Below are 12,455 nucleotides of genomic sequence, written 5' to 3' on the forward strand. Positions count from 1 at the left end.
GTGATTGGCTGCAAAGACAACAGGGCTAGCCAGAGATTGGATCATTTTTGTTGAGTTGTTTTTGCTTGAGTACAGTTTCTTAGTAACTGAAGCCATTGTATTCTGGGAGATGTAGTTGTCAGTGGAAGTTTTAGGGGAGGTGGGAAGGGAGGCAGACAAGCAGTGTAGCAAAACTGCTATGCATATTTTTCAAATTTTTGAATGCATAAAAACGGCAGGTATGCACTTTATCTGGACCGCTGGCCAACGGTTATCTGCTAATGTAGATATGGGATTAATCTTTACATGCTAAAATCAAACAAACATTCCGTTTACTTCTTTTACCTTTTCTAGCTCAGTCTTGTGCACTGGAGAACTGGAGGGAGCCCCATCCGAATCAATTGCTCCATTGCAATTGCTGCAAACATCTTTAATCACCTAAACCAATAGGAGATTGCAGGGGGTGGGGATTAAAAAAGGAAAAATATATAGCAATACAGTACAGTAACAGATTAACCTTTTAGAACATCACAATCTGCTGTCGTAAAACTGAGAGGGCTTGTGCAGAAAACAAGCAATGTACTGGACTCACCAGTGACCAAACATGGGTTCTTTGATCGTGCTTTTGTAACTGCTGGAAGTACTTAATAGCTCTTTGTTTTCCAGATCTGTGTGTCATTATAAAAGACAACAAAGAAGAATTTAAGTTGAACCCTGAGATAACCAAAGCAAGGACTTTTTCTGTAATATCAAAACTGCATCGTGGGCAGGTTTTCAAAGTGAATTGTATGCCGCTCATGAAAATGACCCATGAGCCAAAAGTAAACCGGAGACAAGCAACGGATTCCTGGAAGTTTTCTTCCTCTCACATCAATCTCCTTTCCAAACCTCATACAATGTCTGTCATGTTTTCAGCATCTGCTCTTACCACACACTCAGTTAGTTTTGGCAGAGACTTGCTCTAATGTAACTTGCAGACAGTTTAAGAGGCTTTGCTGGCACACCTTGTGTGCACAGTCATGCGTTTAAAATTAAAATAAACATTAAAAAATAAAAAAAAATCTTGTCTTTTTTACAGGGGAAGAAACTGGAATTATTGTGTGGAAAAAATATTGTTTTTACCTTTTTTTGTTTTACAGTGCTATAAGGTTTTACATACCAATACTTTATTAATTGACAACGCCCTCAGATTCATATTCAATATTTCTATCTTCATTGAGACACATACAGTACACTAAACTAGCGGGCAGGCAGAACTTTGTTCATTATGTTGACTGACAACTTTACAATTAAATTTGAATTACCATTCATAATTGAAGATTGACTGAAGGGGATAATATTCTTCAGCATGCAGAACAAGATAATGTGGAAATAACTTTACCCAAACAGGTCAGTTGCTGAATTCACATTAAGATATCTTAAAAGAAGGATTAATACTTAAGTTGTAATACTATTACCATTACTACAACTATTACTACTAATAATAGTAGGATTATGGGTATGGCAGATTTGGTTTCAAATGCAGTTACACAATTGAAATAGTGGCTAGTGCTAAAAAACACAAGATCAGGAAATAGAACAACAAAAGCAGGATTCAAAGCACTGACACAGACACACTATGCACTGTTTAAGAATTAATCATACATTGTATGAAACACATTGAGCATTTATATACTTTACAGTGTAATTATATATATTTTTGGGTATTTATTTTTATTTTAGTGTTTCCAACGCATTGTCTAAAACAATTAAAATAAACACTAAAATGTATTCCACCAGTTTTATGTTTAATTCTTAAATATTTGATGTTAAAGTGCTGAGGCATTGAGGCTTAAGAGGCTTTAGGCTTTGCAACACAGCTGTTTTTTATTTTTAAACTTTCTGTTTTCAACCAGTGGAACAAACAGCATATTACTCCACAGCATAGCCCACAGAAACATGCAGCACATAGATTCTGTACTGTATGAGGTTCTAGTTAGAACTTGTACTGCAAATGAAAAGAGACACACCTGGCAGCAACCCCCCCCCCCCCCCCCCCCAAAAAAAAAAAAAAAAAACACTCTGCATTCTTGCTCATTCTCATTTGTTCAAATGCTGCAATGTGCAATTCTCAGAAATAGCGACCCTGCATATTTATTTCTGTCAGGCTTCAGTTTACTCCCTTTCAATGACAAGACAAGATCCCAGGGATCTGGGTTTTGTTACACTGTCTTACAGCAGCTAGACAATGTTTCTTTGTCTTATATCTGCTGTTAAAATGTGTTTGTTGCTCAAGATAATTGTACAGGAAATCTGGCAGTAGGCAGTACATACAGTTGAGGCTTGCATGGACACTGATAGGAATGTGGCTCATACTCCTACATTCTATTGGAGCTGCTCTCTATATGCGTGCATGTGTGCATATTGTTTTTGATAAGTTGAGAACTTAGAAACAGTAAGTAAAATGTTTTTAAAGGCAGGCGTCTAATGCAAACTGACCTTTTTGCAGCAAGTATAAAGGTTGCTCCCTTTACTGAAAAAAAGCTAAACAAAAATGAACTGTATTTTTAAAACTTCCAAGAAATAAGTGATATTGCAGGTAGGAGAAAATGGGATAAACATTGTATTTGGTTCAGAATAGGGCCCACAGAGCATACACCAAATCAAAGGTCATTTTTGTTATGAGGGCCATGAAAGTTTTTCTAGTGTCAAGAACGTCACCCTTCATTCCCCCCATGCAAAGGTACATTGCTGGTTTACCTTCTGCAGGCTTAGCACCAGGTGGTTCCAGTTTCATATCCAATAAAGGAACTTAAAGGGAGAGAGCACTCAACTCTGGCATCCTTGGAGTACTGATACATGTACAGTAGAACTCGTCATATCCAATCCCGTTAGATAAGATACCCTAGATTAACCGATGGACCTCTGGCATGTATCATTTACATGTGCTGCTACCAATTGAATTGCACTGATGGAAACTGATCAATGCACATTCTATTATGGTTCTAAAATGGTAAATTCAGCGCTTTGCAGAACAGAAAAGACTTTCACTTTTTACATGCTGTCACTTCAGGTAAATCTGCTCTGTTTAATCATTGTTACCGGTTAAAAGCTGAAACAAGATTTTTTTTTCGCAGACCTACAGAGCAATTTTGTGTTTGTGTGATAGTTTTTTTTTATTGTTGTTTTTGTCTTGGGTTAGCAGAGATGGTGCTAAAAAAAAAAATCGGATTACTTTGGCATAGATTGAAAAACCACAGTAAACTTTTTGGAAGGCAGTTTTGTAAATTGTCTAATAATGTATTACAGTGTTATGTTTTCTAATAATTTCCAAAATTTTTCTTTGAGCAGTATATGTGCAGTACCTTACACACATTCGTGTTTTACATACACTGATGTCAATAAAGCAACTTCAATGTAGTATAACGACTCCCTTTGAGATACAATGATTTTAAATATGTGATGAACCCCCGGAACAAATTGCATATGACACGTTCTACTTAATGCTGCATAGTTAGTACAGAAGTCTGAATTTATTCATGCTGCATAGAACAAAAAACAGTGTACACTATAAAGGACCGAACCGCAGACATCACTGAACAAACCGTCTCTGTCTCACCAAGCCTGCTGAGAGATGAGAAGACAGGAGAGGTCCACAGATACTCTAGAGAGATTCCTAAACCCCAAAGAACAAGTGGATGAAGAGGAGAGAGAGGATGGGCAACATGGTGTGCTCCTTAAGAAAGAAACATGATAGATCTAGAAAGAAATATAGATAAAATCAAATCACAGATTATAAGAACTAGAACATAACAAAATAAACTGGGTATGACTGCACATCTGTTTTCCAGTACATTATCCAGTACTTTATCCAGAATGTTTTTGTACTATAACTATAGTAAGTAGAACTTATACATCAGCAGAAAAAAAAAGCATGGAAAGGAAATATACTTGGTACCTTAGTTTTTTTTACAAATACAAAATAGTATTGTGTAATTGATTTAAGGCAATTCGAAAATCATTAAAAAGGTTTGATAGACTATGATCAACCTCATATAGAATAACAAAGTATTTCCAAACCATATATCGAGTCCAAATGTATTTGCAAATGTTCTGGCTTTGTGATAAATTCAAACACCCCAAGGATTACTTGGGGTGTGCAGCTTTCCAGAGAATATCATTTTAACCTCATGTTTAATGTTGAAGAAACACATGTGCATGGGATCCAAAACACTTCTATCTCTAATACATCAATGACAGCATGCCAATACAAATCAATCCCGGCTGTGCACTTTAGCAGTATGCTGCTCCTTTTAACAGAGCACCTGATGAAATACTTTTTCATGTTTAATTCTAATTGCTAAAATGCTTGTCTTTGCTGGGTATTCATTTAGTGTGACTTTTAAAAAAAAAAAAAAAAACAGTTTTTGTACAGTTGTTTCTTAAGTTATCTGCCAGTGTCAATAAATACAAGCCCAACTCCAAACATTTTGTCTATAAACAAAATCTGTTAACTAAACAAACTCAGTAAACTAACTTCCAAGCAAACAGAGAAGGATTTCAATATTGACATATTAATGCCACTTCCGTGTTGTAGCAAGAGTAAAGGCACATTTTGTGAGTGATCTAAACAACTAACTACACGAGCAAGGAACTACTCACAATAATGATTTAAAAAAGTTATTTCCTGCAATTCCATTATCAACAATGTATTTCTGTTTGAAAATGTGCCTTAAACTTTATTCAAAATAGGGCCATAGGTCTTTTAAATGGAACACAGCTTCCCATTTTAAAAAACACTCCAACAAGAACTTACACTTGAATTATACAGTATGTCCTGCTAAAAATATGTTAATAATATTTAGTAATTAATAATCTTTATAGTGTGTGATAATTGCATAGGGATCACTATGCAAGGTAAGTATCCACATATAGCACTTTGTAACACTTGTCATCGTGCGACAAGACCAGGTCTCGGGAATGAACTGTATACCAATAACCTGCAAGAATTCCAAAAATTAATTAATTACTCTGCAGATTACAACCCCCAACCCCCAACTTCATGGCAATTATTGGGGAATGGTCACATATCCCTTAGAGAAAACCTGAAATGCCCTGCAGACTTGTCACATTGAATCAGAGTTATTATGGATATCCATCGTGACCCTGAAATCAAATTAAAGTGCTATATTTAGAAACTTACCTAAAGCCAAAGTTAAAATCAACCAGTCCTTCCTCAACAATGGAATATTACATTCACTCTTCTCTCCTTGATATTATTTCCGCTCAACAAAGTATTGCTAGCATGCCCAGAGTGGCGACCATCTCTCCACCAGGACCACCAGAGGTTTCCTCCCACAAATAAAAAAAAAAAGGGGGGGGGGGGGGGGGTACGAGGGAAGGGTTTCTTTTCCGCCGATTATATAATTATAGGAAAAAAAGTTTTGCTTTTGTGAATGAGGAAAATTAGTTATAAGAAATAGATGTCTACAATTATTTATTTTAACAATTTAGCAAAACTACAAAAATGCTAATTCAGAAGTATCCATAGCCTGAAAGTGGCAATACTAGCTAGTTGAGGCACCTTCAGCAATAATAACCTCTTTTAAACAATTAATATATTTGTCAATGAGCTTTTGGCATGACTCGTTAGTGATTTTTGACCATTCTTCAATGCAAAATTGTTCGTTCATTCAAATTCCCAGGACTTGTATTATGCACAGTCTTCTTCACCTCATACCAAAGATTGGATTTTGATTGGGACTTTGACTAGTCCATTCTATAACCTTGATTTTATTCTTCCTTAGCCATTCTGAAGTAGATTTTGATGTGTGCTCTGGGTCGTTGTTGTTTGTAGCGGAGGGTTTCACATCATTGGCCAGTATCTTTTGGTATGATGTGGAATCCATTTTACCATGTATTGGAACTAAATGTACTGTGCCATTAGAGGAAAAACATCCTCATAGAAGGATATTATCACCTCCATGCTTGACAGTAGGTATGGTGTTCTTTTCTTTGTACACCTCACCAGACTTTCTCCAAACGTTACGGCTATCAGCGTGACCAAATTGCTTGATATTTGTTTCATCACTCCACAAAACCTTTGACCAGAACTCATATCCATCATTCAAATGCCGTTTTGCAAACTTTAAGCGATTGTCCTTGTGGCGTTTTCCCAAGAGTGGCTTTTTCCTTGGCCTGTGACCATTGAGACCTTCACCATGCAATACTCAGCCTATGGTTGAAATGGAAACCCCAGTCCCTCTTGCAGTCAACTCACTCTGAATATCTTTGGCAGTCAATCAAGGATTGTTACTAACCTTCCTCACAATTCTTTTATGTTTTTGGTGAAAGAACCTTCTTTCTTCCAGAGTGTTGTGACAGTACCACAAGTCTTATATTTCTTGATAATAGAAACAATAGTTGAATTTGGGATACTCAAATGCTTGTTAATCTTCTTGTATTATTTTCCAGCTTTAAGACGATAAATAATTTTCTGCCTAATGTCTTCAGATAGCTCTTTACTTTTTCCCATATTGACGTACTGGTAATGACAGCAATCATCCTATGCTAACCCCAGTTCAAATCTCAGCTCAGCCACTGACTCACTGTGTGACCCTAAGCAAGTCACTTAACATCCTTGTGCTCTGTGTTTCGGATGAGATGATGTTGTCAGTGACTCTGCAGCTGATGCATAGTTCATACACCCTAGTCTTATATCTTGTAAAGCTCTTTGTGATGATGGTCCACTATGAAAGGCACTATATAAAAATTATTATAAAAACAAATTATATATATATATATATATATATATATATATATATATATATATATATATATATATATACACACTTTTTTTTTAAACCCTTTGTAGTGGAAGTTGGGTATGTCTTAATTTTGTTGTTCAACCAGTAGAATCAGTGCAAAAATGGTAAATCAGGATACAAAGGACATGGGCAGATTACATTCACTGCTAGGTTACACACTGTATCTAAAATGCAAAAAATGTTGTGGTACCATGAGTAATGTAAAACACAAGTCCGTTTGTCTTAACTGTTAAAATTGTACTTTTTTTTTTTCTTTTTTTGTTTTACTGAAGTAAAGCTTCTGTGGAACTTCCTTGTTAATAACTTGTCAGAATCATTTACCAGCAACTTATGAGTGACATGGAATGTTTCAGAAATCATTGTGAGGACACTCAATAGTGTGTTCTTCCCACTTTTTTTGGCATTGGAGTAGCTGGGAAAGTTTGGTCTAGTAGCATTACTCAGTACAACACTAAGTAGCTAAGTATACATCACTAAGTAGTTGTGCAAAAAAGCAATCCTACTATGTCTATGCATTTATTGGTCTTAGACTGCACCAACAGTCTGGCATTTGGAGTGGAATTATTTGTCTTTATTTATAACACCAGCTGGCAGGATACAAACAGCTTCTTGGGCTAGATTATCACAGCTATTAAATGTCTGAGTTGTTCAAGTTTGGTAACATTATTGGGTGGGTTTTTACTTTTTCTAAAGAAAATGTGCTAATGATGATTTGGAGTAAATAGCTTTGAGAACCTAGACTATTGTCAGATGCACATTCTTTCCTAATTAGGGTTGGAGAACTTAAAAAAATGAACCGAATCAAATAATAAAGCAGTTGTTAATAGACACAGGTGTGGCTGCTAAGAATTCACTGAGTCGTTGCTTTGAAAATAGGCAAAACAGTAGAGGGAATTTTTGTTTGTAACTGTGAAGGTTATGAAAATATCAAAAATGTGTTGTGAGATGAACAAAGGTCAACGCAAACAATGGAAACTAGCCCAAAGTAGAAAATGTTTTGAGGGAATTTGTTGTCATGTGGTTGGGAAGTCTCGTTTTTTAAACAAGCAAGAACAGCAGCAGCAGACCCTATCCAGTTCCATAGCTGAGCTGTGTCAGAGAACATGGACATAAGCTGTTCTTATTCCAGAAGCATCTGGAGATGCACTGATAGCAATCTTACAGTTACCGTACAATCCACAAATAATAACAGGAGGCATTGTCGCAGCTGGAATGTGCATTACATTAAGTAAATAATAAAACTTTGCAGTGTAATACTATAGTATTTTCATCTGAATCTAGCTGTTAGCACACTATATAATTGCCTTTTATCGACATGTGTAATGATGCAATGAATCATTAGAAATTAATTGCAATATGGCTTTAACCATACCTTTAACCATTCCTCTGCCTGCTCCTTGCTCTGCACAGCCAGCACTAGAGCATCTGCTCCTTGGTGTGTGATCTTCAGTTCATGCTTCTTCTTTTTCCCATCCTTGGGGATGTGGGTGATGCTGCATCCAGTCAGAACAAGCTCCATCTGGGGATTCTGGTCTTTGGAGCTTTTATAACACTACAAGAACATAGAATAAATAGCACATGGGGTTATTGTAACAAGTTCAGCATGTGACAGTACATATAAAAGCCAGTGTGTGTAAGTTACTGCAAATGGTATAAGTCAATGTCAGTTAAGGATGACAATATTTTTTCACTAGAGCAATATGAGCTGACATTAGAACAAAATGTAAAATAAGACAGCAGTGGTGACAAATGTATTAATTTACATATTCAGTATTAATCATTGACATATGAAAAGTTATTTCTAAGTTTTAAAATCATGAATTGGAGCGCTGTGAACCATGGTGGCCACACAGAGATGATTTTGTCAAATTAATTTGATGACTATAACAGCCACCCACAGTACTGAGTGAAACAGAGAGCTGGAGCCACAGGGACAGCTGAAGATCTTCAGGTTGGCTGTAAATTGAAAAGGACTCAGAGAGGTCAATGTATCGAGTTGGCTTCTGGTATATTTCTACAGAAAAATGAAACAACTATAAAACAATCTGCTCAGGGCCAGATTAACCATTAACCATCACTAGGCCCTAGGCAAGCATACACTGCGGGCCCCCTACCCACACACACACACCCACACCCACACCCACGCACACACACCTCTACATACATTATAGCCTTTATAACTAGCACGCCACCCTTTTATAACAGCTATAATTCTCAGCGTTATTATGAACGACTGAATGAATCTGACAGAAAATTAAACTGTAGGAGATGTGCTAAGTACATTTCAGAATAAAAACAGAAAAAACTGAAGCCTACATTAAATCCTGTAGCACTGCTCGACAGCCACTTTTAACCCCTTAAATACACTGTTACTTATTCAGCTATAATAACATATATTGGCATGTGCACCATGCATGGGGTTCCCATGCAAGATTTTTTTTTTTTTCTCTCGAGACATTTACATGAGAAAAATGCCTTGTGTAAAATGCTTTTTTGGGTTTCCGTTCACTCAATTTATTTTACTCAAGTAAACCGGGGTTTTCACTTGACATCATGCAAATGAATGGGAAAGGTGGGGGTTGATATCTAAATTAGCTTTGCGTAAAATACTTGTGCTGTTCTTGAAGATTACTAGTGAAATTTTGCGAAAATGTGGTTTCCATGTGCAGATAACTGGTACACGAGTGAATAAGCTGCTGAAATAAAGCAAAATACCTTGTGCCTGGTTGGTTAATATAAAAATATTAGATCACCACAGCAGGGGATCAGGTTATGCTAGGTGTACTACCATGGCTTTGATTTAGAAACCCTACCGTCCGGATGGCTGACCGCTGCTGAGGAAGCATTTAACACCACACTTGGGCAAATATGGGTAGTGGGCACTTGAAAGGGAGGTGGCGGATACTGATGAAACAGACATTAGTTTGTTCCCAAAATTGGCACTGCTTGTTGTGAGACACATAGGAAAGGTTACCGGTGTTGCAAAGTCTCACGACAACACTGCCTTTCAAAACAAGCAAACCCATGTTATAGTTATGGGTGTTTATGCAAGGTCCAACCAGTGACTCTCAAAAACAAGCAGACTTGGCAACTGTGAAGGTTACCTCAGCCGCCAGGTTCAATTGGACAGGAGTGATCTGAGGAGTCTTGTGCTGTCAGAAGTTCTCTCCTTTCTTTTAAGTTGTGTTGGATTTACTGTTGTGTCAAATATTAATGATGCAAACAAATAAAATATAGTCAGTACAATTATTTGCAATTTTATTTGGTCAGTTCTGAGAGAGCATCAACAACTTGTCGGATGTGTTGTGAGGTTTTGGGTGATCAAGCTGGCTCATGACATCCAGTTGACCAACTACATTTACTAACGTGGAGGGCAGACACATGTTGTCTTTGGACATAGCTGTGATCAAAAAAAGGATGGGAATTAATTCAGCTGGACATTTAAGCAGCAAGGGTATTCTCAAACAGCTGCATTAATACTATAACACGGGCATAACACAGTTCATGATAAGTGCTTTTATACAGAACTGTAAACCCGCAAGAGATATACAACATGACAGACCAGATACAGCAAAACACAATAATAAAAAAAAAACGCCCACATTATCATTAAGGTGAACTACACCACTGTTAACCACAAAATCACCCATCAGCCATTACTTTCTGCTGTCTTAGAATCTGCAGTAACAACCGACCTGCTCCCTTGCAATATTTATAGTTAAGAATAAACACGCTCATTAACATTTACACGTGAAATGCGGGTTTCCATGCGAAACTGGGTGTGGATTTTCTCAAGTATTTCATCATCAAGTAAATGAGATTTACCCTATCCCTCTCCTTGGATGTTTTTTTTTCGGCCACAAACCTTATTTACCCAAGTAATTCTCCCAAACATGTATGTGCATCGCCATTTCACATGTAAATTGGCCCACATGAAAACCCCATGATGTTCACCAGCTGTTATGACCCTGAAGTCAGTGTTGTATAAGGTTACTTTAATAAAGGGTTTGTGTATTGAGCAATGCAGGAGGCTGAACGTACTGCATATCTAGTGGTGTTAAATGTGCTATTTTATTTTGCCACACAATTTGTTTTGTCTTGTTTACAATATTTGTTGCAAGCTGCAGCAGAACTCAATGGCAGTGCTTGAGAACACAACAGGGTTCGGGCACAGGAATATCGCACGTGCATGTCCAGCGATCTTTTAAAAACTGCATCTGCTCAAGCATGGAAAATGTGGGGATACAGAATTCTGTGGGGGAAGGTTATAGAAATCTGCGTAACATCTGTCAGAACAGTTTGATTTTGAGATATATGCCTCGGTTCGAATGTCAGTGAGTGAAGTTTTTCCAGTCAAATCTGTATATGTAAAAAAAAAAAAAAAACAAACAACATATCCGTTTTGGTCCCCCCTTGAGTTCGGGCCCTAAGGACATGCCTCATTTGCCTATGAGTTAATCCAGCCCTACATCTGCTACAATTAAGATGTTTTTACAATGTACTTACAGTGTGGAGTGCTAACAGATCTACAGTGCATTCTGTGATAATTTTTAACTCCCATTGTTTTGCTGTCATAGGCAAGAACTTGTTGACAGTTGTATAAAAACCAAAACTATAACTGGTTGCCTGGTTACAAATATCTTGGTTATGGGAACTATATGCTTATCATTCAGTGGTCCTCATTAACACTGCACAAGCATACATTAAAAAAAAAACCACTAGTACAGCCTGGCTAACATATTGCACAATTTCTTAAGAGACAAGAGTTCAAGCCAACACAATGTTGCAATTACTTATTTTTGCCAAGTTTACACTGAAAAATCTGGAGTAAATTCAAGATAGACCTAATATTAATAGTGTTCAGCAACAATTATTATTATTATTATACTATTTAGAATGGAGACCATTGAGTTTGCCATCAATTAACTCATACACTTAGCATCTGGAAAATGTCACATCTGCCGTGACATTTATATATACCCATTATGTAACAATATGCCATAACCACATTTAAAATATCATTATTCAGCAACACAGAACTTGGATAAAAAATTTAAAAAAATTAAAAAGAAGAGAGCGGTTTAGTGAATGTATGTAGCTCATATTCCAAATTCATGCCAGCTGAATGAGTAAAATAAATACAAATTGCATGTATTATAAATGCTAAACAGTAAGACACACTGTGAATCATACCAGTAGTTTGTTGTCTTTAATGACGCACAGCAGCTTGGTCCACTGTCCGAAGCGCTTCTTGCGGAGCAGGAAGGCACAGATTCGGGCGTCTTTGACCAAGTCCATGGATGCTTCCTCAGAGGGCCATTGGTGCCTCATCTTCTGTCCTTTGCCATCCTCCTCTTCCTCGTCATAAGACTCATATGAGCTACTCATGGCATCAGAGTCATAATCTGTAAGAAGACAACATGCATGTTGGTAACATACAACTCCCCACTGCTATAAGTTATTAGTTCAGTCAGTGCCATTTAAAAATTGGAACACTGATAATTTCTGCTTAAATGGGACAGATCACTGGGAGACGATTCTTCCTGATGCTAGTTATGTCATTTAACTGGATTAGCACTTCTTTTAATTGTGATAGAGTATTTTCAATTGATGAATGGAGATCGCTTTTCAAAGCAAGTAAAGTTCGCGTAGTGCAGTGCAGTGAATAAG

At 37.0% G+C, this 12,455-nt stretch overlaps 1 protein-coding gene across 4 annotated transcripts in view; it reads right to left on the minus strand.

Annotated features, from left to right (window-relative positions):
• LOC121324863 (actin filament-associated protein 1-like) overlaps positions 1-12,455 on the minus strand; it is a 99,962-nt gene that overhangs the window by 13,944 nt on the left and 73,563 nt on the right. For all 4 annotated transcript variants that reach the window (XM_041267084.1, XM_041267079.1, XM_041267074.1 and 1 more), the window contains exons 5-7: positions 11,979-12,190; positions 8,158-8,337; positions 325-417 (exon numbers count right to left, since the gene is read on the minus strand). In XM_041267084.1, the coding sequence (XP_041123018.1) occupies positions 325-417; positions 8,158-8,337; positions 11,979-12,190 (485 nt within the window). The remainder of the gene's footprint in view (positions 1-324; positions 418-8,157; positions 8,338-11,978; positions 12,191-12,455) is intronic.

Source organism: Polyodon spathula, chromosome 1, assembly GCF_017654505.1.
Source record: "Polyodon spathula isolate WHYD16114869_AA chromosome 1, ASM1765450v1, whole genome shotgun sequence".
Taxonomy (NCBI): domain Eukaryota; kingdom Metazoa; phylum Chordata; class Actinopteri; order Acipenseriformes; family Polyodontidae; genus Polyodon; species Polyodon spathula.